The 28,000-nt window shown below is 40.4% G+C and overlaps 1 protein-coding gene and 1 long non-coding RNA gene across 3 annotated transcripts in view; one reads left to right on the top strand and one right to left on the bottom strand.

Annotated features, from left to right (window-relative positions):
• VPS13C (vacuolar protein sorting 13 homolog C) overlaps positions 1-28,000 on the top strand; it is a 352,171-nt gene that overhangs the window by 288,829 nt on the left and 35,342 nt on the right. For both annotated transcript variants that reach the window (XM_089671418.1, XM_089671417.1), the window contains 3 exons: positions 1,750-1,913; positions 10,663-10,708; positions 12,316-12,439. In XM_089671418.1, the coding sequence (XP_089527544.1) occupies positions 1,750-1,913; positions 10,663-10,708; positions 12,316-12,439 (334 nt within the window). The remainder of the gene's footprint in view (positions 1-1,749; positions 1,914-10,662; positions 10,709-12,315; positions 12,440-28,000) is intronic.
• On the bottom strand, positions 10,500-27,272 carry LOC149467627 (uncharacterized). Its single transcript, XR_016311904.1, has 3 exons — positions 27,128-27,272; positions 25,147-25,365; positions 10,500-10,755 (listed from the first exon to the last, which is right to left on the bottom strand). It is a non-coding gene; the product is annotated as an uncharacterized LOC149467627 (long non-coding RNA).

The raw sequence follows: 28,000 nt of genomic DNA, 5'->3' as shown, positions 1-28,000 counted from the left end.
TAAAGTAGTGCAGTGCCATATAGCAAAAAATGGCCTGGTCATGACGGGGGTAAAATCTTCCGGAGGTCAAGTGGAAATTAAAATGCTGCCAACTGTGATTTTCAAAAACCACAGGCGGTTAAAGTATGGTTTACTTGAAACCCTGATAGCAGTGAAGGGGGTCCTGTACCTGTTTGCAAGCAGAACAACCCAAGAATGTCATTTGAAGCTTATGTTATCAGTTTGCGGCCTTTCTCCAGGTTTTACACTTATTATAACTGTAATTGATGTTGCTATGACCACAGCACTTTTGTTTTTATTTTGTTTCTTTTTGTTGCCTTTTTTTCCAACAAAATTTAATTATACTTATATGATTTATTATTCCCATGTCAGTATATTTGCATGTGAATCAGTGTAAAATGTGATATATAACACTAATTATTCTAAATATAAAGTATCCAAATATCAAATAACAAACGAATGGTAAAAGCATTACCTTCTATGCTGCCCATAGTCTAATGGCACTGGAAAAGTTGTGCTTTTTCAGTTTCGTTTGTGCTTGAACACCTGCTGGGTACACACAGGGAGTATAGATTCTGCCTCCATCACTCCTCAGCCTCCAACTTGAGTCAAAGGGGCAAGGAATATTTTTAAAACAACACAAACATTCTTGCAGTAGAAAATATATAATATTTATTCTTCTGTGCATGGCAAACCCTGTTCCCCTCACTGTGAGCTGTGATTTCATCAGATGGCTTCTACATTTCTACTGTGTCCTGTAGCTACATATGGGGCTGGTGCATGAAACCCCAGCAGAGTACCAGGCATCACACCCAAAAATGTGTTAGATGCTTTGATTCTTTGGCTATTGTAGCTCTTGGAGGAAGTTAGGACCCGCCACGCACCAGAGAGGTTAGTATAACACCTCATCTATTGCAGAGAGCTTGGAATTTTATATTATACCGCTCAGGGACATCTGAGTATGTGATTTCTCAGCTGCTCTGCTTGCATCACTATATATGATACCATAGTAATCGAATACCCAGTATGATAAATTATGAAACACTTGGTTATTCAGCATACTAGTTATTATACCTAATATATGGATTATATGGATGTTTAGACTGCAGCTTTGCACATAATGTCCTTCAGGCAGCTGTTTCAGCTGCTGACGTTCCCTAGTAGTTTGTTTGTATTTGGGCCTGTGCTTTGTTTGCGCTATTGCCTAATTCTCAGTTTGACTCCTTTTGGAATTCCAAGTTGTCTCAGAATTCTCTCACTAAATGAACAAAGAATCCTGAATTTCTGTACTCCCCCCAAAAGAATCACACAATCCCCACTCTTTTGTTGTCTTGCTTGTTTGTCACAGACATCCTGGGAGTGGGAGGGGTTATACCAAGGTGATCACTATCTTTTTGTTTGCGTGTCTTCAAATCTTCCTGTAGTTGGCAGTATAGCCCAGTTTTTCATTGTTGTTTTTTAATTAGTAAAAAAACCTCCAGTCCTTTCCCAGAAGCAGTTGAGTTCTTTATTTTTTTTTTAACATTTTCTTTTTTAGTTTAGGACACGCTTTCACAAATACATTTTTTTTCTTACTCATTTACTAACAAAGGAGTGTAAAAATAATGTTGGGTTATGTAACCAAATGTGAAATAGTACTACTTATGATGGAGTGGAGTTGGGTATGGTTTGAGAATTCCATAATTCGTTTAGTTAATCAATTGTATTAGATTGTCCTACTTGATGGCATCTCATCTTCTCTACACACAGGGGGTGCAGCTGGAGTGGTGTCACGAATTACAGGATCTGTGGGAAAGGGTTTGGCAGCCATCACCATGGATAAAGAATATCAACAGAAACGGAGGGAAGAGATGGGTAGACAACCTAAAGACTTTGGAGAAAGTCTGGCCAAGGGAGGTAAAGGATTATTGCGGGTAAGTCTGTTTTGCTAGATTACTTGGATGTTCAAAGACTCTTGTCTTTACATTGAATAGAAAAAAAATATTTTTGTTGTTTTGCTTTTACGCACTCATGCCAGTTTATTTAATCTGTGAACTATTATGAGGGGTATTTAAGGGAAAACAGGGCATGTAGCACCTAAAGTGTATGTAAAGTGTTGTCAGTCTCTGGTGTGCAGTCCGGTTTTTCTATTGGTTGTTTATCAAGGCTTTGCATGCCTCCTTCAGACCTAATAGACAGCTTTGCAATCAACTGAATGTTTGTGCATGACAGACCTAAAACAATGCTGCCAATTGAAAGGCTTGTCAGCTTGTAACAGGAAATGTCACTGGTAGGATCCAGGTAAGAAACTTTGCAACAGATTGGCAAAAAAAAGAGATTTGCTTAAGAACACTGTATAGTGAAATATATATACATACACACTATATTGCCAAAAGTATTGGGACAGCCCTCTAAATCATTGCATTCAGGTGTTAAAATCACCTCCATGGCCACAGGTGTATAAAATTAAGCACCTAGGCATGCAGACTGTTTGTACAAACATTTGTGAAAGAATGGGTCGCTCTCAGGAGCTTAGTGAATTCAAGCGTGGTACCGTGATAGGCTGCCATCTGTGCAATAAGTCCATCCGTTAAATTTCTTTGCTATTAAATATTCCACTGTCAACTGTTAATGGTATTATAACAAAGTGGAAGCAACTGGGAACAACAGCAACTCAGCCACAAAGTGGTAGGCCATGCAAAATGACAGAGCGGGGTCAGTGCATGCTGAAGCACACAGTATGCAGAAGTCGCCAACTGTCTGCAGAGTCAATAGCTAAAGATCTCCAAACTTCGTGTGGCCTTCAGATTAGCACAACAACAGTGCATAGAGAGCTTCATGGAATGGGTTTCCATGGCCGAGCAGCTGCATCCAAGCCTTACATCACCAAGTGCAATGCAAAGCGTAGGATGCCGTGGTGTAAAGCACGCCGCCACTGGACTCTAGAGCAGTGGAGACGTGTTCTCTGAAGTGACAAATCATGCTTCTCTGTCTGGCAATCCGATGGATGTGTCTGGGTTTGGTGGTTGCCGATAGAACGGTACTTGCCTGACTGCATTGTGACAAGTTTGGTGGAGGGGGGATTATGGTGTGAGGTTGTTTTTCAGGGGTTGGGTTAGGACCCTTAGTTTCCAGTGAAGGGAACTCTTAAGACGTCAGCGTACCAAGACATTTTGGACCATTTCATGCTCCCAACTTTGTGGGAACAGTTTGGAGATGGCCCCTTCCTGTTTCAACATGACTGCGCACCAGTGCACAAAGCAAGGTCCATAAAGACATGGATGAGAGGGTTTGGGGTGGAGGAACTTGACTGGCCTGCACAGAGTCCTGACCTCAACCCAATATAACACCTTTGGGATGAATTAGAGTGGAGACTGCAAGCCAGGCCTTCTTGTAAGACATCAGTGCCTGACCTCACAAATGCGCTTCTGGAAGAATGGTCAAACCTTCCCATAGACACACTCCTAAACCTTGTGGACAGCCTTCCCAGAAGAGTTGAGTTGAAGCCGTTATAGCAGCAAAGGGTGGGCCAACTCAATATTGAACCCTACGGACTAAGACTGGGATGCCATTAAAGTTCATGTGCGTCCCAATACTTTTGGCACTATAGTGTATATAGTGATCCCAAACAAAATAAAAATAGCTTTTAGTTTTATGTAAACATTCATGTAACAGGTCTACTTGCTAAAATCAGAATCTATCAGTAAAATTAACTCTTAAATTTTGTGCTTTGCTTATTGCACTGTTTATTGATTACACCTGTTAATGCACAGTAATTACTTTTTACATGTATGGGGTCAGCAGTCCTGATATTCAGATTTTCTCATTGCAAATGTACTGACTTTCCTATCTAATAATCTGACGAAGGAGCATCTAGAATGTGAGCTACTGCCATTGTGCTGTTTAGGTTTGTTAACAGGAAATCTTCACTTTTTCAGGAACTAGCATAAGAATACATTTTATAAATAATATTAAATAGTATTAACAATCGTTTTGCACATTATAAATTATATCCATTAAGGGATTATAGGCTGGTATTTAAGTAAAAGCTTGCTGAGTCATAAAACCCAGTACTGCTGGTTGAACACAATGATCCAAGCCTCTTTTCAGTCAGGGAAAGGTGTTATTTCAATATGTAGGTTGCATTATTGCTCATATATCATATTTCAGCCTCATGACTGGAACTGGGGAACTTATATGCCCTATATCACATGATCTATTGCTAGTGCTACGTTGTTTATCCCGTGTAATCCAGCAGTTCCTTTTTAAAAGAGCCCTATAATAATGACATGAAATTAATCTATTCTATTTTATTAATAATCTGCTCTACTGAGAAAAACTACTCACATTTTCTCTCATGTTATTCCCCTTTGCACCTGCGTGATGTTCAGATTGTCAAGCAGGAAACTCTTACAGATCTACAGTTGCAAGAAAAAGTATGCATGAATTGGGCATAAAATGTGCTCTGAACGTCATCTAAATCACAACAATAGAAGAACACAGTCTGCTGAACATAATACTACACAAACATTAGATGTTGCCATGGTTTAATTGCACATAACATGTAAACATTCACAGTGCAGGGAGGAAAAAGTATGTGAGGCCCTAGCTTAATGACTTCTCCCAGAGCTAATTGGAGCCAGGAGTGAGCCAACCTTGACTCCAATCAGTGTGATATTGGATGTGTTGCTGACAGCTGTCCTGCCCTTAAAAAACACACACCTATTTTGGGTTTACTGGTTTCAAGAAGCACTGTCTGATGTGAACAATGCCTCGCAGAAAAGAGCTCTCAGAAGACCTACGATCAAGAATTGTTGACTTGCATGAAGCTGGAAATGGTTACAAAAGTATCTCCAAAAGCCTTGATGTTCATGTGTCCACGGTAAGACAAACTGTCTACAAATGGAGAAAGTTTAGCACTGTTGCTACTCTCCCTAGGCGTGATCGTCCTGTAAAAATGACTGCAAGAGCACAGCGCAGAATGCTGCATGAGGTAAAGAAGAATCCCAGAGTGTCAGCTAAAGACCTACAGAAATCTCTGGCACATGCTAACATTTTTGTTGACACATCTACAATAAGGAAAACATTAAAAAAGAATGGAGTACATGGGAGGACACCACGGAGGAAGCCATTGCTGTCCAAAAAGAATATTGCAGCACGTTTGAAGTTTGCAAAAGAGCACCTGGATGTTCCACAGCACTACTGGCAAAATATACTGTGGACAGATGAAACCAAGATTGAGTTGTTTGGGAAGAACACACAACACTATGTGTGGAGAAAAAAAGGCACAGCACACCAACATCAAAACCTCGTCCCCACTGTAAAACATGGCGGAGGGAGCATCATGGTTTGGGGCTGCTTTGCTGCCTCAGGGCCTGGACGGATTGTTGTCATTGATGGGAAAATGAATTCCAGAGTTTATCAAGACATTTTGCAGGAAAACATATGACCATCTGTCCGCCAACTGAAGCTCCGTAGAGGATGGGTGATGCAACAGGACAATGACCCAAAGCATACAAGTAATTCAACAAAACAATGGCTGCAACAGCACAGAGTACGCCTTCTGGAGTGGCCCAGTCAGAGTCCTGACCTCAACCCGATTGAAATGCTGTGGCATGACCTTAAAAGAGCGATTCATACCAGACATCCCAAGTTTATATTGCTACTCTGAAACAGTTTTGTGAAGAGGAGTGGTCCAAAATTACTCCAGATCGTTGTGCAGGTCTGATCTGCAACTACAGGAAACGTTTGGTTGAGGTTATTGCTGCCAAAGGAGGGTCAACCAGTTAAGTCCAAAGGTTCAGATACTTTTTCCTCCCTGCACTGTGAATGTTTACATGTCATGTGCAATTAAACCATGGCAACATCTAATGTTTGTGTAGTATTATGTTCAGCAGACTGTGTTCTTCTATTATTGTGACTTAGGTGACGTTCAGAGCACATTTTATGCCCAATTCATGCAAAACTCCACGTAATCCCAAGGGGTTCACATACTTTTTCTTGCAACTTTAAATGACCTGATATTGCTATATTTTATTACACTCCAAATTTACCCTACTTCATTTATGCTCATCTGTCAGGTTTTGGCCCTTTGTGTAACTTTCATTACACACACTCTGATCCCATTAACACCTTAAAAGCATACTGCTGGTTGGCTTCGTATTTGTATTTTATGAAATTATACAAAGCAGTACTGCATTGTTAATTTCTTTGTAAAGCTGGGGAAGCATTGGTATTGTAACTTTGATTTGGGGTTTTATAATGGATGTCATGGGCATTAATCCACATAGTCTATGTTTTGTATTAGCTGAACATTTTCTGTGTTCATACTGTATATTCATTTTGTGTAGGATGTTTACCTCTACAATGTAATCTTTTTTGAGGAAATTAGTTTGACATAATTTTAATTGCCATTGGATCAGAATCAAGAATCAAACCATGCAAAAAGAATCAAGGGGCAAATAATAATTCAGAAATGTTTTGTAGCCATCATAAAAAAGAAAGCGTCTCTGTGTAGACAAATACGCCCAAGTCTTTGCTGTTGTATATTGCTCAAAACCATTGTACTGTATTTTGCTAATTATTTCTGAAAATGCAATCACAATAATCCAAAGTACTTAAAGCGGAGTTTCAGCTGAAAAAATAAATAAATAAAATAAGTCGGCAGCTACAAAAACCGTAGCTGCTGACTTTTAAAATACAGACACTTACCTGTCCCTCAGTTCACTGGTGTCCTCACCACCGCTGGTTTCACCAGCCATCTTCTTTCCCTGGTGCCGGCATCTTTAGTGTGGGCACCCAGCTGTGACAGCTTGCGGCTTCAGAGCCTTGTGCTCGCTGCGCCTGCGCAAGAAGCGCTGCACTTTGTGAATGGCCCCGTAGTCTTCTGGGACCTGTCACGTGTCCCAGAAGCCTACGGGGAGGGAGGACAACTTCTGCTTCAGATCCCCTAGGCCACGGGTAGGCAACCTGCGGCTCTCCAGCTGTTGCAGGACTGCTAGTTCCATCATGCCTCTGCAAGTCATAGCTGTAACTGTCAGTTTTGTAATGTTGCAATGCCTCATGGGAAATGTAGTTCCACAACAACTAGAGAGCCGCAGGTTGCCTACCCCTGGTCTAGGCGATCACAGCGGGAGTGGGAGCGGGTACCTGTCAAATTCGTGTGCCCGCCAACCCCCCCCCCCTCCCCCACTCCTTAAAGGTGCCATTCCTTAATGGGGAGCGGGGGACAAAGCATTAAAGCGCAACTTCCCCTTTTGTCTGGAGCTCCGCTTTAAAGTAGTTGTCAACCCTTACCTATACCCAATGAAGTGACTGGCCTCAGGAGATACACAGATATGAAGCAAATCCTCCTACATAAGTTGTGCCTGCTTATTTGCAGGCATTTGTCCTGTACATCCTTGTAAAACAGAGAGAAAAGCGATTTTTCACAGCAGTGCAGTTACACACTGTACAAGAGCTTTGGGAGCTTATTGGAGGGAAGGGACACAGCCCCTTCATACAGCACACAGAAACAGAGCTGAGGCTTTAAATCTCAGACTGTGTGCTTGAGATCCCTCTCTTGTCACTTTTTAAGCTTTTGTTGTCAGGAAAACCTGTCAAAAGTGATTCATGCTGATAACAGAAGAAAGAAATCACACTTAATGCTTTGAAGAGAGGCAAGTAACAACTATTGAGGTATTTGACGTTTACAACACTTTAAAGAGTAACTCCACTTGTGTTGAGAATAAGTATTCCCCTGTGGGTGATCAATGTACATTGCAAGGATTTTAACACTTTGTTGCAGATTCCTACTGTTTGTTGTTCTGAAGGTAATAGTTGTTTGTTTGTCTGTGTCCATGTGAACGGTGAATCTGTATGGGAGTGGTTTTATAATTCTCAATCAGCTGTTGCACCTGCAGGGCTCTGATGAGGAAAATCGCAGGCTCTGCGTCCCTTAAGATGTGATTTCCCTTTTGGAGTATCTCACCAAAAATGCCATTTTTTGTTAAAAATCTGATTTATATCTTAGTGCAGACTTCTGGGAAAATCAGTAAGCCAATTACACAAGCAGCAAATAACATATCTTGGGCTGTGGGGGTTCTGAATACCATCTATGTACAGAACACCTCCAGGTAGCCATATTGCATTGTACAGAAAATTACAGCTTTGCAGATTGAAAAGGAAAGGTAATTTTTAATATCATTCAAATTCTATATGACTTGTGTCGCAATTGTATTCTATTTTTTTTTCATTTGCTGTTTTTTTGCCCCCACAAAAGGGCAGGTAACCCTTTAAGTGAAACTGTCATTACAAGCTTCATCATAAACTAGCATTTGTTTTAGCAATAGCAGGTTCACATGAAACCTCAGAAGTGATTAGAAATGTATTTTCGCCTTGTGTTTAGTAACTTTTTTTTTTTTTAAGGTCCAGCATTGAGCAGCACTGTAAAGCAAAATGTATAGCATCAACACACAGTACAAAACAGAAATTATTCTAGTTGTTCTTTTTTTCTCAGATCAGGTGGAGCCCTAGAATCACCAAATAGCAGTGTGCTCTGATCTTCAAATATTGAACAACTGTGATTTCTTACTCAGGCCTTATAGTAGGGGAGAAGTGGGAACATTTATCTGTTGGGGGGGAGGGGTATATGGTAGGAAGGGTATGGTGAAAGGTTGGTATTCGTAAAGGACGTGGTTTGTTGTCACATACCCTCGCATCTTCCATTATCAGTCTCCTCAGTTGCAGTTTATTCACATGAAATCCTAAGAGCGGTTCGGTTATCCAGGGACCACTGGGTTCATTTTTAAGAATTAAATGATGGTATGTAGGCAGCTGGAGGTACCTGTAATACGATGAAAGTATTTGTTCACATTAAAGCACACGTGGACTTTGTTGGCTTAGAACACGTACCTGTTGGCAGTACAGGTAGTAATAGAAATATTTCTAGGCAAATGCTAATTTTTGTATGTTAGACCTTTTAATGAATTCACTGCTAAACTTTTAAAAAGTCTTGAAAGGATGTTGTTGTCTTACCATAAAAAAATAATTGTAATAGAGGCATTTGACTATAGTCCTCTTAATTTTGGCTTTAGTTAGCATGTTACTACAGTATATACAAGTATAACTTGCGTGTAGACAAATGATGGTACAATACTATTATTCATGCTATGAACAGATGTTTATAAACTGCACATTTCTGACACACTAAATTTATGTACAGGTTTGGTGACCTCTCAGATTAACACAACCACAGAAATCGGAATTATTTTTCTATTGCTTCCAGCCTTCTTTTATACCTAAATTAGTTTTTTTTGTATCTGTATCCGCTATAGTCATGCTTTCCATTCCTGACAAAAGTTAAATTTTATGCATTCATTTGTAAATGATTTTGAATCATTTTATTTTACTATGTTACAGGCTTACAGGCAATATTCTGAACCTCTAAAAGGGGATATAAGAGAAGGAGATCCTAATATCATTATGTAGTTACAATTTTATTTATGTAACAGTATTGCCCTCTTGAGGATATGATTATTAAAGCAGGAGTATTCTCTGCCATACAGCAGTCTACTCCTTTGCATTCACAAACAAAGCTTATTCCTAAATTTACAGTATTTTACAAGTGCGTGCAGCTCTGTTTTTTCAATTTATAATATATTTTTTGTTATTAATTATATTTTTGTTTATTTTTGTGTGTAGGTCACTCCCCGACATTAATCTGTTTTATTATCCTGAGCATGCAATCCCAAATTTAAAAATGTACAAAAGCAGGCAGACAGGGGTGTTATCAGTGATGCATCTATACTATCATTGGTATACTGTTACATACTTAATATTTGGGGACCCCTGTTGTTCCATATCATTACAGGTTGGTCCACTCTGATTGTTGTGCTGCATGTTTTATGCAGTGATGTCACTTGCAGTTAGCTGAAAACTTTCCCAGAATTATCATGCTCCTTAGGAGAATGAAATGTGCTTATAACAATGAATGGCAGAATACATCTCAAGCTGCACTCCACGTTCAATGGAAAAATTACGTGCATAATATTCATTGGGATGCTTTCTTGGAAACCTGCATCTTTTGATTGGCAGCATATTCTATTGTGAGGGAATCACAGATTGAGTTACGTACACCTTCGTGTCTTCCTTTATTTGATTGGCAGCCCTACCATAATGCTGGTTGCCTTCAAAAACTCTGGCCAAACCCATATCTTTTTTACAAAGTGTAGCCTTAATATCTGCTTGGAATTTTAGTATGCAGTATCATTCGCCTGTGATTTACCACCTTTAAATCTGGACCTACTAGTGTGACATATTTCAAAGGGAGGCCACAAAGGATCACAGAATGCTGATTAAAAAAAAAATAGTATTTTTCAGCTTTAATGTAGTAATCTGCTGGCAGATTTGCAGTTACAGTGATTTAGTTTTCTTGTCTTTTATTTTTTGATCCCAGAGTTTGACTTTAAACACTCCATATCTCAGGAAAGAAAGGATTGGTTGAAAAATGCCAACCAATGTTTGGCATGCACAGGCGTCTGTCCTGGGAACAAATATTTATTTGATTTCAGGGAATGTCAAGACATGTACTTTGATCTTTATCCGACAGAGGCTATCAACTGTTTTACATTGAAATTCTCAATTATACAATATAATAGTAAACCTATTTTTACATCCGCAGAAATCTTTTACTATTTCTTTCAGGGTGTTGTGGGTGGAGTGACTGGCATAATTACCAAGCCTGTAGAAGGTAGGTACATCTTGGATCCACACACTGGCATTTCTCCCATGCTGTTCCTGCAGATTGGAATGTATACAAATCATGTTACTGTGTGAATTCTCCATAATTGCTTATTTGACATGACTGCATGGTGGCTCTGCTAGCAGAATTGGGTGAATAGTTCACATTACTGCGGGAGATACAGATATTCTTTATGGCAAACAGATGGCTTTAGCTGATTTGAGAAAGGAGATCATTTACATGCTATAATGCTCTGTAGAGTTTAGGAATGTTTGCTATATGCATTGTACAGATAAGGAATGTTTTGAAGCCAAGTACTTTACAAATGATTTATTCTAATCTATTGGTTGTTGTGGCTTCCTGTCCAAAAGAAACTGAATGTTCATTAATTGCTTTATTTTATTTAAACAGGAAAAATAATTATGGCATAAACGATGGTTGTTAAAGAGCATGTAAACTTAAATTACATCTATATAAGGCATTTCCAGGCATACAGTATATACAAAAGTTTCAGGATCCCCTCAGACCTTAAGACTTTGTGGACCCGGGGATAGCAATTTTCCTGCACGTGGCAGACTTTTTGTAGATGGTCGTTTTGAAAGTAAACTGTAGTCTCTTTTTTTTTTTTTAAAGCCTTTCTTATTGTAAAATGGCTATAGTCTAGTGTGGGCTGCACTTGAAGGCTTACTCCAGCCCAAACTTTTTTTTGATACTTTGCAAAGGATTAGAGTTCCTGTTAGATTCCTTCTGCTGGATTTGTCCTTGTTGAAGAGATTTCCTCTTACCACTTTCACTGAGACAGGAAGTAATGAGACTATCCCCAGTAGAGGGATGCAGGCAACAATAGAACCTGACATGTTTTAAAGTAGAAGAAGAACCCAAGCTTTGCTTACCCTCGCTTCTTCCTAGATCCATCGACACTGGTTCACCAGACAGGGTGTAATGGGTTGGGGGTGGGCACCATAGCTATAGTTCTGCTTTAACCCTTTTCCAGTGTACTAAGAAAATGTGTCTTTATAACTGTCTGTGTCCCTTTTTGACATTTTCCCTTTCTTTCTGTACCAACGTTCGGAGTCAGAGACAGGAAGTGAGGGGAAAACTCAGTAGATGTTTTATAGTATATAATATGTTGTATGTCAAAATTCAAACTCATTTTTATTTTGGATAGTTTGTAGTGTTTTTTTTTTTTCTTTTTTTTGCAAACTATGTCCCATTGGGAGATTTCCCTTCATTTAATGTCCTGCACACACAGTAGGAAGTAAGAAGAAATCTCTCCAAAATGAGAAAAATGCCTTTTCAGACTGTTCTTACCAGAAGACAAGATCCCATTGAAAGATTTCCCCTCTTTTCTGGATGTCACTACTCTATACAAAACTAGAAAAAAAAACGTTGGCTTTAGATACTTTGCCACTTTGCAGCTTTATTCAATCCAAAAAAATACAAATTTTGGCTGAAGTTTTTATTTAAAATCTTAAAATTCATAATTATAATTCTAAATGTGTTTATACAAATATGTTAACTTGCACATGCTTATTTATAGCTTTTTTCTATAATGGTTATTGTTTATAATCGAAAGTGATCTTGTGTAGACATTTATTTTAATTTTATTTGTACAGGAGCCAAAAAAGAAGGCGCTGCTGGGTTCTTCAAAGGAATTGGAAAGGGTCTTGTGGGTGTTGTGGCAAGGCCTACAGGTGGAATCATTGACATGGCAAGCAGCACCTTCCAGGGGATTCAGAGGTATGAATGTTCCATAGAAGAGGAAAGGCACAGCCACCACTGATTCTACATCCAATGTTAGGAGTCAGAGAAAGATTAGTCTAAAATAAAGAGACATGATAATATGTTTCTATAGCTGTTCTATTCAAGAGCTCCTTTTTTAGATTTAACAGTCTTGTTAACAAACAACATTTTATTTGAAGAGAAAAAAACATTGTGGAGTGGTCACATGTACATCTAAATTGTTTTCTTTGTATGTTACCAAGTGTTCGCTGGTTGCTTCTGCATGCCACACATGCTTTATTAGGTTGCAAAATGCTTTACCCCTTACATTTAATCTTTTTCTGGTGCTCATTTCAGATATGGCTGAATTAGCATTGATCATGTTTTTGCTACCCAAAATGTCACTTAACACTGACCTATCCTAGAAAGCACCTACCTAGTTTTTTCTTTTTTTTTTTAGTTTCTGCCCGAAGTACTCTACTGAGTTTTTGCTGGCTTGCTTTTAGCCCCTTCAAAAGCTAAATAGTTTAGACAGGAGCTTTTTTTTTTTTTTTTTAAAGAACCCACAGCAAGCAAATGTGTGTTTAATCTACAAGTCAAGTTCTTCTATGAAATGACTTGTAAGGCCATAGTGTGAATGAATTACTCATTATTCCTTTATTCTGCAGATTTTAAACCAATGGACATGTTTTTCCCTTCCAAAAATCTACTTGCTCCACACGTGCAATTTTCCATTCTGATTTTAATGCAAGAAGTTGAGTGTGTGCTGATTCTAACGTTTCCCAGTTTTGCCTAATTTTGTGTTTTTAAATCCTTTTTTAAGTTGTTTGTGAAAGTATTTATCTAACACATGGTATAGCTAGTAGACGTTAATCACATTCAACTGGACTTTTCTGCTCTTTTTTTTTTTTTTTTTAAGTAGAACTAAAGTCCCATAACAACTTGAGAGAAAATGTTATTTAGCAAGGAACATACATTCCACAATAATAATTATGCTCTGCCCCTCCAGCAGTCACTGAAGTGTCAGTCTGGTGGAGGTGGTAGGATCAGCTGGCTCAGGCTCTCAGATGCATGCTGAAAGCCTGAGCCAGCTGCCCGTCAGGCTTCTGGGTGGATCCTGACCATATGCTTGTGATCTTTCCAGAGCCTGTACCGAATGAGGGACGTCTGCCAAGAGCTGATTTAGCCTGCTGTTGTGCTGAAAACCGGTCACAGGAGTGCAGAGCAGACTGTACTCTTGTGATCCATGGGTGAAGTAGGGCCAAAAACGCTTTGGCCCTACTTCTCCTTTAACCACTTGCCCTCCAGAGGATTTACCCCTTCCCTGACCAGGCCATTTTTTGCTGTTCGGCACTGTTCTATTTGAACTGGTAACTGCGCGGTCGTGCAGTGCTGTACCCAAACTAAATTTATGTCCTTTTTCACACAAATAGAGGTTTCTTTTGGTGGTATTTGATCACCTCTACAGTTTTTATTTTTGCGCTATAAACAAAGAAAAACCTTCAAATTTAAAAAAAAAAAATGGTCCAAATATCCAATAGACTCAGTTAGTCATAAATTTAGGCTAAAATGTATTTTGCTACATGTCTTTGGTAAAAAAAAAAATCTCAATACATGTATATCAATTGCTTTGGGTGAAAAGTTATAGCTTCTACAAACGATGGTGTATATACAGTCAGGTCCATAAATATTGGGACATTGACACAGTTCTAACATTTTTGGCTCTATACACCACCACAATGGATTTGAAATGAAACAAACAAGATGTGCTTTAACTGCAGACTGTCAGCTTTAATTTGAGTGTATTTACATCCAAATCAGGTGAACGGTGTAGAAATTACAACAGTTTGCATATGTGCCTCCCACTTGTTAAGGGACCAAAAGTAATGGGACAATTGGCCTCTCAGCTGATCCATGGCCAGGTGCATGTTATTCCCTCATTATCCCAATCACAATGAGCAGAAAAAAGGTCCAGAGTTAATTGCAAGTGTGCTATTTGCATTTGGAATTTGTTGCTGTCAACTCTCAAGATGAGATCCAAAGAGCGGTCACTATCAGTGAAGCAAGCCATCATTAGGCTGAAAAAACAAAACAAACCTATCAGAGAGATAGCAAAAACATTAGGCGTGGCCAAAACAACTGTTTGGAACATTCTTAAAAAGAAGGAATGCACCGGTGAGCTCAGCAACACCAAAAGACCCGGAAGACCACGGAAAACAACTGTGGCGGATGACCGAAGAATTATTTCCCTGGTGAAGAAAACACCTTTCACAACAGTTGGCCAGATCAAGAACACTCTCCAGGAGGTAGGTGTATGTGTGTCAAAGTCAACAATCAAGAGAAGACTTCACCAGAGTGAATACAGAGGGTTCACCACAAGATGTAAACCATTGGTGAGCCTCAAAAACAGGAAGGCCAGATTAGAGTTTGCCAAACGACATCTAAAAAAGCCTTCACAGTTCTGGAACAACATCCTATAGACAGATGAGACCAAGATCAACTTGTACCAGAGTGATGGGAAGAGAAGAGTATGGAGAAGGAAAGGAACTGCTCATGATCCTAAGCATACCACCTCATCAGTGAAGCATGGTGGTGGTAGTGTCATGGCGTGGGCATGTATGGCTGCCAATGGAACTGGTTCTCTTGTATTTATTGATGATGTGACTGCTGACAAAAGCAGCAGGATGAATTGTGAAGTGTTTCGGGCAATATTATCTGCTCATATTCAGCCAAATGCTTCAGAACTCATTGGACGCCGCTTCACAGCGCAGATGGACAATGACCCAAAGCATACTGCAAAAGCAACCAAAGAGTTTTTTAAGGGAAAGAAGTGGAATGTTATGCAATAGCCAAGTCAATCACCTGACCTGAATCCGATTGAGCATGCATTTCACTTGCTGAAGACAAAACTGAAGCGAAAATGCCCCAAGAACAAGCAGGAACTGAAGACAGTTGCAGTAGAGGCCTGGCAGAGCATCACCAGGGATGAAACCCAGCGTCTGGTGATGTCTATGCATTCCAGACTTTAGGCTGTAATTGACTGCAAAGGATTTGCAACCAAGTATTAAAAAGTGAAAGTTTGATTTATGATTATTCTGTCCCATTACTTTTGGTCCCTTAACAAGTGGGAGGCACATATGCAAACTGTTGTAATTCCTACACCGTTCACCTAATTTGGATGTAAATACACTCAAATTAAAGCTGACAGTCTGCAGTTAAAGCACATCCTGTTTGTTTCATTTCAAATCCATTGTGGTGGTGTACAGAGCCAAAAATGTTAGAATTGTGTCGATGTCCCAATATTTATGGACCTGACTGTATATTGGAATTGACATAGCTTTTACTTTTGACTGCCTATCACATTTCTTGAGGTGCTAAAATGCCAATGACAGTACAAACCCCCCCCCAATTTTTGGAAAGTAGACACCACAAGGATTTTGAAAAGAGGCATGTTGAGTCCATGGAACATTTTTTATTTTTTGCCACAAATTTTCTGAATATGAAAATTTTTTTATTTTGTTTTTATACACATATTTTCACTTTAATGATATATTGCTCATATGCATGCCATGGGTATATGTGGAAAACACATTCTCCTACTTCTTCCGAGTATGGGGATACCACACGTGAGAGACTTTTTGGCAGCCTATCTACATACAAGCCTCCAAAATCCAATGACCGCCTCCAGGCTTTCAAAGGGCATACTTCCTCATATCACTTCCCCACTACCTATCACAGTTTCGGGGGCTCTAAAATGCCAGCATAGTACAAACATCCCCCCCCAAATGACCCCTTTTTGGAAAGTAGACACCCCAAGGAATTTGATAACAGGCCTGTTGAATATTTTACAGATATCATTTTTGTCACAGGGTTTTGAAAAAGAAAAGAAAAAATAATTTTTTTGTTTTCTTTCTTCGTTTTCCAAAAACATGTGGCAACAAATGACACTGCAAAACACTCAACATGTCTCTTAGCAAATACCTTGGAGTGTCTATTTAAAAAAAAAAAAAAAAGGGGTCATTTGGAGGGGTTTTTTTCTACTATCCTGGCATTTCAGGGCCAACATTAGAAGCTTGTGCCACACATCACCCACTCTTGAAGACCAAGCCTTTTCTGACACTTTTTGTTCACATGAATAAACAGTTTTTTTTCTAGAAAATTACTTTGAACCCCCAGACATTATATATATTTTTTTAAAGCAGAAGCCCTAGAGAAGAAAACGGTGGGTGTTGAAATTTTTTATGTCACACAGTAAATCGTTTTCTAAATCAGTTCTGGGAAAAATGGACTTTTTAGAATTTGAATGCACAAAAACACAATATATTGCCCAATAGTTTGAAAAAATCTAAAAGATGATGTTACACAGAGTAAATAGATACCAATCATGACATGCTTTAAAATTGCGCGTGCCCATGCAATGGCAACAAAGTACATAAATTTTTATTATCGATAGGCGACACTTTTTAAAAGCCTTTTACAGGTCACCAATTTATATTTACACAGGAGGTCTAGTGCTAGAATTACTGCCCTTGATCTGATGTTCACAGCCATACCTCACATGCATGTTGCATCCACTGTTTACATACGGCACGGTGTCAACTCTTGCACACACAGGTGCGCGTGCAGGGAGGCAAGGGTGCTTTCGATATTTTGATTTTTTTTTATTATTATTTTTACACTGTCCCTATCTTTTTTTTTTTTTTTTATCACTTTTAATGCTATCACAGGGAATACAAATATCCCCTATAACTTCAATAGGCATTGTCATATATTCTTTTTTGAGAAATCTGGGGTGTATCAGATTCTAGATATCTCTTCTGCCCTTACATTATCTAATCTCGCCAAGATCGGTGTGATCAGATGCTTTCCAATTTACAAATGGCGCTGTTTCTATCCTGCGAAACTGAAGTGATGCAATGCTCGTAGCTTTCGGTCTCTTAGACTATAGAGATGATTGGAGCCATTCTGGTCTCTGATTAGCTGTATGGTCAGCCAGCGGAACTGCCAGCTGCATTCTCGGATTCCCCTGTGGACAGGAGAGCCCAAGAAAACTGTGGAAGGCAGCAGGAGACAGCTCAGGATAGTGATCTGTGATTGGCTGGAGCTGGTCACATGGTACAGGGTGCTGTGATTACCCCCATGTATCATGTGACATCTGTGGGCCAATCACAGCTCACTAGGAAGAAAAGCAGAGCTGTTATGAATGAGATTGAGATTGATTCATAACAGCTTTGCTTACATAGTGATCATGTGATCGCATATCAATCACATGATCACTGGGTCCCTTTCACTGGGATCTTCATTCCGCTGTGTCCGCTGGACACAACAGTTGGGTACGTTGCTTTACCTGTAGCTGCCGCTCTGCTGCAATATATTGTGGGCGGTCAGGAAGCAGTTAAATGATAAGTTCACCTTTACAAATAAAAAAACAATAATAAAGGCATTTCTTGGCAACAGAAGGCTCTGGCTGGTGAGGCAGCTGGAGGATGCTGGGGTCATGTTTCTGGCGGAAGTGCTGTCATTCCCATGCGCCGAGTCTAGCGATTCTAGTCTCACAGGGCCACGCTAGTGAATTTCTTCCCAGCCAGCAAACAGCAGAGCCTGTGGAGCTTCAGGAGTCGGAGCAGAGGGGACATTATGGAGATTGTCTCCCACGACACTTTGGGGGAATTGGGCGCCAGCAGTGCACAGGTAGGCTGCAGTAGGCATGCTGGAGGCTGTGCATTTTAGTGGTGGTATTTGGTAGGGGACTAGACTTCTGGGATTCTGGTGGTGAATCCCTAGCAGTCCCTGAGGCACATGGCTGGTGTGTTGGTTTGTGTAGTGGCACTGGGTGATAGCAGAGCTTAGTGTGGTCACAGCTCTCCCCACTCCCTATTTTTTGCATTTATACAGAGAAAATGCCTAGAGAGGACAAGTGTTTATGAAAGAAATATTATAATTGTTGCACTAAGCTTTCTGTACACAGCAAAGCGCTGTGCCCTCAAGGCATTTCTAACCTGCTAAAGTAACATAGTTAGTCCAGCTGAAAAAAAGACAAAAGTCCATCCAGTTCAACCATAAAAAAAAAAAAGAGTTATTGTCAGGAGCCGCCACGATGCTCGGCGCAGGCGCACTGTGCCCGTTCACGCTAGTGTATGGGCACTAGGTCCTGGCCGGCCGCGGCGGAGACGGAACCCGCGCATGCGCACTCGGAGCCGCGGGTGCGCGCCTTGCACCAATGACAGCGCAGGGCAAGGTATTTAAATCGCCCTGCGCTCACATGAATTGCCATTTGGTCTCCCTGTGTTCCCTGATCCTGTATACTGTGATTCTTGATTGTTGCTGACCCGGATTGTTCCTGACTTTGCTGTACTCTCCTGCTCTGACCCCTGGCTTGCCTGACCTACCTCCTGGATGCCCCCTATTGGATCTGATCTTCTGTTGCTGACCTGGCGTGTGACCCGACCATTCTCTGCCCGCTGCTTTGTACCGCACTGCTCCCACGGCTACAGACTCGGCTTGTCTGACCATGCTCCTGCTCATCCATCCATCCACCTTGCTCTTGCATATCCGCCTCTTCACATCAGGCTCCCACCCTGCAGAAACCTCTGGCGGATCCCTCTACCGCGGGTAGGTGGAGCGAACCGAGACCAGGTCGCGGCTCCTGAGTACAAGTCCATCCCCACCATCATGCCATGTACCAGCCATTGCCACCGGTCATTCAGAACGAGTGCCCTTCTCTCCTGCTCAAACAGCCTCTGGTTCCACCGAGGCTTCGGATAGTAGAGAATTGAGCCCAAATGCTAATGATCCAGATTCCCCAGAGTTGGAAAAGGATGTGGGCCATATATAAGCCGGCAGAGCGGAAAAATTTAAGCTTTCCTTAAAGGAAGTAGAGGATCTGCTGGGTGCAATTTATGATACCCTAGAGATTTAGGAAGAAGAAGCGCATGTCTTGCAGTATGATTTGATATAAGTGTTTTCACTTGTTTTTCGGTGGCCGAAACGTTTTGGCAGAAAACACCCCTATCGGCCGTCGGCTGATATGAAAAAAAGCACCGATACAGGTGCCAAAAAAAACCTCGACCCTGCCGCCACCGACCATCCCTTGGTAGTTCTCAGTCATACCTGAGAAACCATCGAACGACCCTGGCACTGGGCTAGAGATTGTTAAAGGAAAGATGGCCTCCACTCGTCTCTATGCCCTTGGAGGACTGGAGCGATGTCACTTCCGGTTCCGGCCATTTTTTTTAAGCACTAGATCAATGCTTTTTTTTATTTAATGCTTTATATTGTAGAGGAGAGATGTGGGGTCTTATTGACCCCATATTTCTCCATAAAGAGGACCTGTCACTAATTATTTCTATCACAGGGGATACATGCATTCCTTGTGATAGGAATAAAAGTGATTCCAAATTTTTTTTAAAGGGACAGTGCAGAAAAAAATAAAAATGAATAAATAAAAAAAAAATTCAAAGTGCCCCCCCCCCATGCTCACATGTAGTGGTGAACGCATACGTAGGCCACGCCCACATATGTAAACTGTGTTCAAACCACACACGTGAGGTATCGCCATGAACATCGGATCAAGCGCAAAAGAGCAATAATTCTAGCACTAGACCTCCTCTGTAACGTTACACTACTAACCTGTAGAATTTTTTTTAAGTGTAACCCATGTAGATTTTTAAGTACCCAGTTTGACACCATTCCACAAGCGTGCGCCATTTTAAAGCGTGACATGTTGGGTAACTATTTACTCGCCGTAACATCCTCTTTCATATGTTACGGAACAATTGAGGTATATATTGTGTTTTTTGTTGTTTTTTTAATCAAAGTGTACTTTTTTCTAAAAAATATATATTCATTTTGAAAAACTGTGTGTTTCGGTTTTTCGGCCAAGTGCATTTTGAATTTTTGATTTCGGCACCAGAATTTTCATTTTTAGAGGAGGCCCTTCTTTTCTCGTTTAATATGTTTATTGCAAGTGTTATCAGCAATCCAGATAAAAAAATAGAAAGACAACCATATCCCTTAATGGTATACAATGAAATCTAAGTCTCTTGGCAGCAGTGATGAAGTATCAGCAATCATGGCATAGCATATCCAAACAAAAAATGGGAGAACCAATATTACATCATTGCTTTTTTTAGCAAGATGGTCAGACAAACTTAAAAAGGTTACCAAATAATTCAAATAAACAAAGACTGCAGGAGCAAAAAGCCCCTCCTATACTGTCCAATCCAAGAAAGGCAATACCTGAGAGATAGGAGATGGGGGACAAAGAAGGGGGGGGGGGGGAGAAGAGAAAAAAAATAGACAAAGTAGGAAAAGAAAAGGAGAAAAAAAGAAGCCCTGGGTGTTCCAAGACCAAAGCCTTCGAGGATATGGGGCATTTCAGTGATTCTATGGACAGACGGGGAGATATTATCCTGAAGAAAGCCTGGGATGCCTCCATGGCTAACGTGAAGCCAGCACTGGCCACTACTTGTGTAGCCAGATACTTCAAATTCTGGCTATTCCATTTGCAGAAACATCTCCTTGCTGGTACTCCCAGTGAAGAGCTATTAAAATCTTTTCCAAGTCTTTTTAAGACTGTAGGCTTTATAGTAGATGCCTCAGCTGAATCAGTAAAGCTGTCTGCTAAGACTGCTGCCTTGTGCATGGCAGCAAGATGATCAATCTGTCTGAAATCTGAAGTTTTTGTAGTTGCTGACTTTTATTTTTTGACTGCATGAGTGAAACTCCGCTTTAACTCCCCCAGCCAGAATGCCAAATCCCAAAGATGCCAGATTCCCAGTGGAAAGGAAGACCAGGGGGGTTCCTTTCACAGTGGGCAAAAGTCAGCTCTAACAACTTTGTTTGTAGGACCATAGGAGACAGTTATGCCTTGGAATTCAACACCAGACATTCTTTAAGATTCTGAATCACGAAATTGCCAAAGGACTCAAAAAAAAGCTGAGGTCTTACTGCATCTGACTAGTATATCAGAATGTGCTCATGCCAGTAACCATTCAGGAGCAGGAAAGAGGTTTCTACTCACATGTATTTGTGATAAGAAAACTGTTTGGAAAGTACCGTCTGATCCTAAATCTTCTGCCCCTGAGCCATTCGCTAAAAGAGGTTTCGGATGGAGTCGATTTATTACAGTCCGGAATCTACTGAAGAAAGTTTCCAAATGGCCACCACAGATTTAAAGGACACCTACCTATACATTCCCTTAAGGGAAAGTTCCCAGAGGTACCTGTGCCTGGCGATAAAGATTGGAGAGAAAGTGTACCATTTTCAGAGCAGGGATCTGCCCTTTGGGCTCTCATTGGCACCAAGTATATTCACCAAGGTTTTAGCTGAAGCATTGGCTCCATTGAGACTTCTGTCCACCATGGACGTCCCATATTTGCTATTCATGGCATACACCAGGGAGAAGCTTCGGATGGAAATAATGAAGGCGCAACAGTGGCTGGAAAGTCTAGAATAAATAGTACACAAGTCTCGCCATCTCAGAGATTCTTTTCCTCGGATATACCATTCAGTTGGAAGAAAAGATCAGCCAGATGAATCTAAGAATAGCTCAACTCCAGGGAAAGCAGAAGAACGTCACTAGCGCACTGTGGATCTCTAATGCGGGTCCAAAGCTTTATTTATTGATCACGTTTTTACAGGCAGAAGCAACATTTCACAGCCTCACAGGACCCCTTCATCAGGCATTCGACAAAGTATGTTACAAGAAAGAAACTATTTAAATTATCCACCAATCAGTGAGCAAACAATGAGCTTAGCCATGCCCCTAAATGGCATAGTGATGTGTAATTCCTTCTAAATGCATAAACCTCTGTAAAATAATATAACTGTAAACCTCCATTAATAAATACGGTGTTAAAACCACAATCAGATAAGCACACCCTGTGGTACAAGAGTATGTAGCATGGTCACATTTTAAACTCCACAAATGTACTGTAGGTTGAGCACACATACAGTAAATGTAAACAGAAGGGCAGGCGAGAGATTGATACTAAGAATGTATTGTAAAGTCGTTGCTAAGAGCCAGAGGAGGTGTGTCCATCCCTCCAATGGTCTTACATGCACCCTGGGACCAGCCAACAAGCCAGCCGCCAGTGTCACAGAAACACATGACGCCGGCGCTGAATCAGACAGGGGCCGGAACGAGCTGGAGCTGTGTGTAATGCAGTGTGAGGCCGGTGAACTGCTGAAGAGAGAAAAGTGTAAAGATGTGTCAATCAAGCAGCATAAAAGGGAAGAGAATAACAAACGAATACCAGTCCAGAAGAGGGAGTAATAAAGAGAAAAATTAGGAGAATGGAACAGTCTGGAAGAACTGATAAACTGAAGTTTAGAGAGGTAAAAGAGATAGAAATGGAAAAAAATTAAATATAGAAAATTAAGAATAAGAATAAAGATTAAAAATTAGGATAAAATAGAAAAAGAAAAGAAAAAGAAAAAAATTATTAAAAAAATAACTACAAATAAAAAAAAATAAATATTAAAAAAATGAAAATAAAATAAAAGTGGGGAGTGGGGGGGAGGTGGTAGCGTTATGGGTAACGCTGAAGGAGCGTTTGGATAGATAGGAGAGCCAGGAGTCTCTGATGCCAAGGAAGTGTAGTTTATTGAGGAGGAGGTGGTGGTCAACTGTGTCGAAGGCCACGGAAAGGTTGAAGAGTAAGAGGACTGATGTACTATGTAGCAATCTTGTATAAATAATTGACACCGTGAAGAAAAAATACACCACCGAATAAATTAAATGAACTCACCAGAGCGATATGCTGATCAATAATTATCAATAATTATAAATCAGCATAATCGCTATTGCTCTGGGAGCAATGATCTGTTTGAAGTATCCAAAAGTATGGGAGCAATACTCTGCAATCAGCCAGCATGGATGAAGGAACTATATTATCAAACGAACCTCCGCTCTCTCTGCATGAATAAGGCAACTAATAAGGCAATCGAAGAAATCAGTTTCCAGCATAAGACATTTGCTCAGATGTAGTAGAACTACATCTGAGCACATGTAGTAGAACTACATCTGAGCACATGTAGTAGAACTACATCTGAGCAAATCTCTTATGCTGGAAATTGATTTCTTCGAATTGTAATTGCCTTATTCATGGAAAGAGAGAGGAGGTTCATTTGATAATATAGTTCCTTCATCCATGCTGGCTGTTTGCAGAGTATTGCTCCTTAAGACAGTACTATTCGTAACCATTACTTCTGCCTGCAGAGCCAGCGAGATTCAGGCACTATCCACATGTTAACCCTTTCCACAGATCTTGGACGATAGGGTTATTTTAAGAACTGATCCAGGATTCATTCTTAAAATCACTACCTCCTTTCATAGGCGTCAAGACATTATTTTGCCCACCTTCTGCAATTGGCCACCTAACAGTCAGGAGGAACAACTAAATCTACTGAATGTTAGAAGGTGTCTTTTTGTCTATTTAGAAGTCAGTAGGGATTTTAGTTCATCAGAAGCCCTGTTTGTGCTATTTTCAGGAAAATGTAAAGGCATGCAGGCCTCCAAGGCCACAATAGCCTGATGGATTAGTTCAGCCATCATTGAAGGCTATATGGGCTCTTGAATTAGATCCTCCGAGCATCTTATATGCCAACTGTACCAGGGCATTTTCAGCTTCATGAGCAGAGAAAGGTGGTGCCACCCAGGAGCAGATATGCAGAGATGCCACATGGTCAAGTTTTTCCACTTTTGTACTCCACTACCAATTAAACTTGCTGGCGAGCCAGGATCGGGTATTTGGGAGGAAAGTCTTCCAAGCCACGGTCACCCACCAATTTGATGAGAACTTTTATCCTCTTAAGGGCTGTCCTAGAAGATCACTGGGGGAAAACCAGAGTTAGACTTACCGGTAACTCTATTTCCGGTAGTCTTTCAGGACAATACGTTCCCACCCCATTTATTATGGTTGTCTGTTGGTGGTTTGTGTTTATATTTTTCTGCTCCATCCTTCATTTATTGGATTGACTGGCCATGCTTCTGAAAGAATTGCCTTTTAAAGGTCTGTGTCAATGTGTTTCCTGTCCTTGTGGAAGGAGCCCCATCTCTCATGGGCTGTCTTGGAAGTAGAGTTACCGGTAAGTCAAGGTACACTTTTTGCAGGTAAAAAAATATGCATTTGCATTTTTTTTCTTGGGAGACTGGAAAGCCTTGTACCCACGATTAGCAGATCGCAGGTGCAGTGTGCGGCTCCGGCAGACTGCTGGTGTGGCTGTCTGCACATACCGCTGATATGGGCAGACCGTAACCTCAGCTCAGGAAGCTCAATGGACTACGAGAGCGCTCACCAGCACCCTCACAGTTCATGGAGAACTACAAGCAGTCAGCTGCAAAGGCTGATGGAACTTGTAGGCATTCACTCACAGAACTCTTTTCAAATTGTGATAGCGGATGCAGGGAGAAGATCCCTGGCTTGCTTTCACGGGGTGGGGGGTATTGGGAAGAGAGCTGCAGAGCGGGAACATGTTACATGTTCCACCCTAAAAATGTAACATGTTCCCAAAGGTGAACTTCTCCTTTTAAGAGTGAAAAATGTAAGGGTACACGCAGTCAAATGTGTTCAGTTTACTTGATCATACATGTGGAACCATGTGGAAGAGACAAGATTACCCAGTGTTGTAAATGAAATGGTATCAGTCAATGTTTAAGTTGTTCCTCTGGATAGGTTGTCTATCCATGTTGTGCATATGGTTGCAAATTTAGCCATACATACTTTATAAGGTGTCCATGTCATGGCTGTGGCCTTCCTTGCTTAATAAAGGAGTAATCCAAGTTGTGTCCTCTCTGAGTTAGAAGGAGCTAGTCCTCTACCAGTCTTAGCATACATGATTTTGTGATGTCAGTGATTACACTCTGTAATTTCCTTCATTGTCCCCTCATCTCCAGCAGGTTAGGGTTCAGTTTTTGCAGTTTGTGTGGTGTAAAGTAGACCCTGTGTAAGAAAAGTGTTTTCTATTATAAATTTCATGCATCTGTTTTCTCTAAATTTTACATTTGTAACTTCACATTGATCCACTATACTACTATTTAATTAGACATAAAAAAGAATGTAGCAAGGTCAAGCTTCTGCAAAGTTAAACTCTTTCTAGTTTAGACATTTCTCCATCAGCAGTGAACTTGTATTTCATCGCTATTTCCCCTGTCAGTCTTTGATCATGTGCCACTAATTCACCCCGCTTGTCATGTTCTGTTTTTTTGCAGCTATAGCACAGTCCCCTCTTTTAGTCCTGCCTTTCTTACATACCTGGCATACCAACAATGCTCTGACCAACTTGGTCCCCACATCTCTTTACTTCACTGATAGCAGTTTTTCAGCTTCAGCTCATTGGCAACGCTGCTGCTAGATCATTTGCCTTCTCCCTTTTCTATGAGAAATGTGTTTAATATCCAGTAAATTTATTAAATTGTTATATATTTAACACTCAGAGCCATACATAATTCTTGCACTGTTGAGATTCTATTTGCAGGACTTTTCTTCTTTGGGAATCTCTTCTTTGATTCTTCAAATTCTAAGTAATCACTGAGATTTTTCTGGCTCAGAGACATTTACTATGACCCTTCTTGGCTCACTGTTCTTCTGTCTTCAGTGCCAATATGTTTAATATGTGCCCTCAACTCATCAGTGAATTATGAAACCAAAAGACTTCTACACCACCAGCTTTCGGCATGCCTCCTCTGTGTGTGTCTCTCATTTCCTGGATCTTTTGTGTAGATTGTAAGCTTTATTGAGCAGATTCCTAGTAACATTTGGTTTGTGTTTGTCTAATGGATGTACATCTGCCTGTCAGAAGCCTGTTTAAAATGCCTCCTTTCTGTAAAGCATTTTCTTTGTCTTGTGAGATACTCTGATAAATGTTTTAAATATCTCCAAAGAAAATAAATGCAAAATGTTGAAGGATGTGTAATTATTGTAAAGCCGTTTAACTCCAGCCTGTCCGTCTTTCTAACGCAGCCCATAAATGGGTTTATCTTAGAAGCTCTAATATATGGTAATTCTTTAAATAACTGTAAGCTTTTCAGGCAGGATTAGAAGTTAGGTATATGGACTTAACAAAACTCTGCCATGTGAGAAATTCAAGGACTGTCTTGGCTGTTCTCTTTTTGAAAATGTTAGTTGCCTGGCTCTCATGCTGACTTTCTGATTTTAATACTTGGAGTCACTGAACTAGAACAAATATGTAGATCAGGCATTCTGACTTAACATGATGCATGCTTGATTTGAAAAGTTAGGAAGCCTGAAATAGCCAGAAAGCTGCTAGCAAATGCAGGCTCTTTTATCTCATATAACAGCTTTCCTTTTAAATGTTTTCTTTTGTCTATATTTTTACTTACAAATACAACATAATTGGAAGACTTGGCTTATGATGTTTTTTTTTCATTAGAGTTCCTTAGAATACCAGTTATCACGTAACATTCTAGACCATTCTCAACAAGATTTTCAGCAGATTATGTTTGGATACATTTGTTTCTGAGTGTTAGGTAGTATTGTTAGGAGAATGCTGGAATTTTAATAATACAGACGAAAAATGTACTTATCAGTGTCCAGAATCCAGCTACAACCCATTCTGTGTGGTAAATAACATTATATAACTTAGGTTATTTAAAGGGTTAGTTCATCTTTAATGACTTACCAAAAACATTTCTACACCTGAGCATATCACATGCAGGGCTCCGTTTTGTAAACAAATGCTTACTTTTTCAGCTGCTCGTTTCAATGACCTCCCTTCTCATTCCTGCAGATGGCAGAATGTATCTAGCAGTTCATGCACTGCCCTGGAAAGTGATGTATAGCACTTGACTTTGTTCCCTGCCCTCACATGTGCAGTCCTCTCTCTCTCCTCCCCCCCCCTCTCTCTCTCTCTCTCTCTCTCCTCTGCGCTCTGTGAGAGGATCAGGGAGCAGACTATGTATGTGTGGGTGGGGAATGAAGCCCAGTGTTCATGAGTTTGTGGGGCCACAAATCCAATGCTCTGTACATCCTACCATCTGCAGAATGGAGAGTGTAGGGGAGTAAAATAAGCATCTGGAAAATTAAGACAGGCCGTAGATGATACGAATAGTTTTATTCCCCCATCAACACTGACAGTGTTGTTCAGAGAATCCATCCTGTGGAGCTATTGTGTCGTGCCAGGAGAACACAGTGATTATTGCTGCTGGCAATAATCACATGTAAAAATCTGACATTCTGGTTGTACCCAAGTCATACAACAATTGACTTGAGTACAATCAGCCTTCCCATAGATGGTTCGAATCCTCTACTGAACTGGCCGAGGTTCAAACCATCTATGGCCAGCTTAAGCATTCTTTTACAAAGCAGAACTTTGCATTCTAATGTACTGAGGATGCGTTAATGCTTGGGGATATTTTTGGCAAAAGTGAGTCAAGGTGAACTAACCCTTACTTATAATTCATAATAATATTTCTTACAACAGGGTCTCTGACTTTCTAAATAAAGGGCCAGTTTACTCTCCTTCAGGATTGGGGGAGGCTATACTGTTACCATTGGGAGTAGAAAATGCCTAAGCATCAGTGGGAGTATACAGTGCCTCAGGCTTGGTTAATGGGAG

Source organism: Staurois parvus, unplaced genomic scaffold (genome assembly GCF_062004578.1).
Source record: "Staurois parvus isolate SC_StPar_1 unplaced genomic scaffold, SC_StPar_1.0 ptg000105l, whole genome shotgun sequence".
Lineage (NCBI taxonomy): Eukaryota > Metazoa > Chordata > Amphibia > Anura > Ranidae > Staurois > Staurois parvus.
The sequence above is the reverse complement of the archived record's forward strand: the minus strand, read 5'-3'. Positions and strand labels throughout refer to the sequence as shown.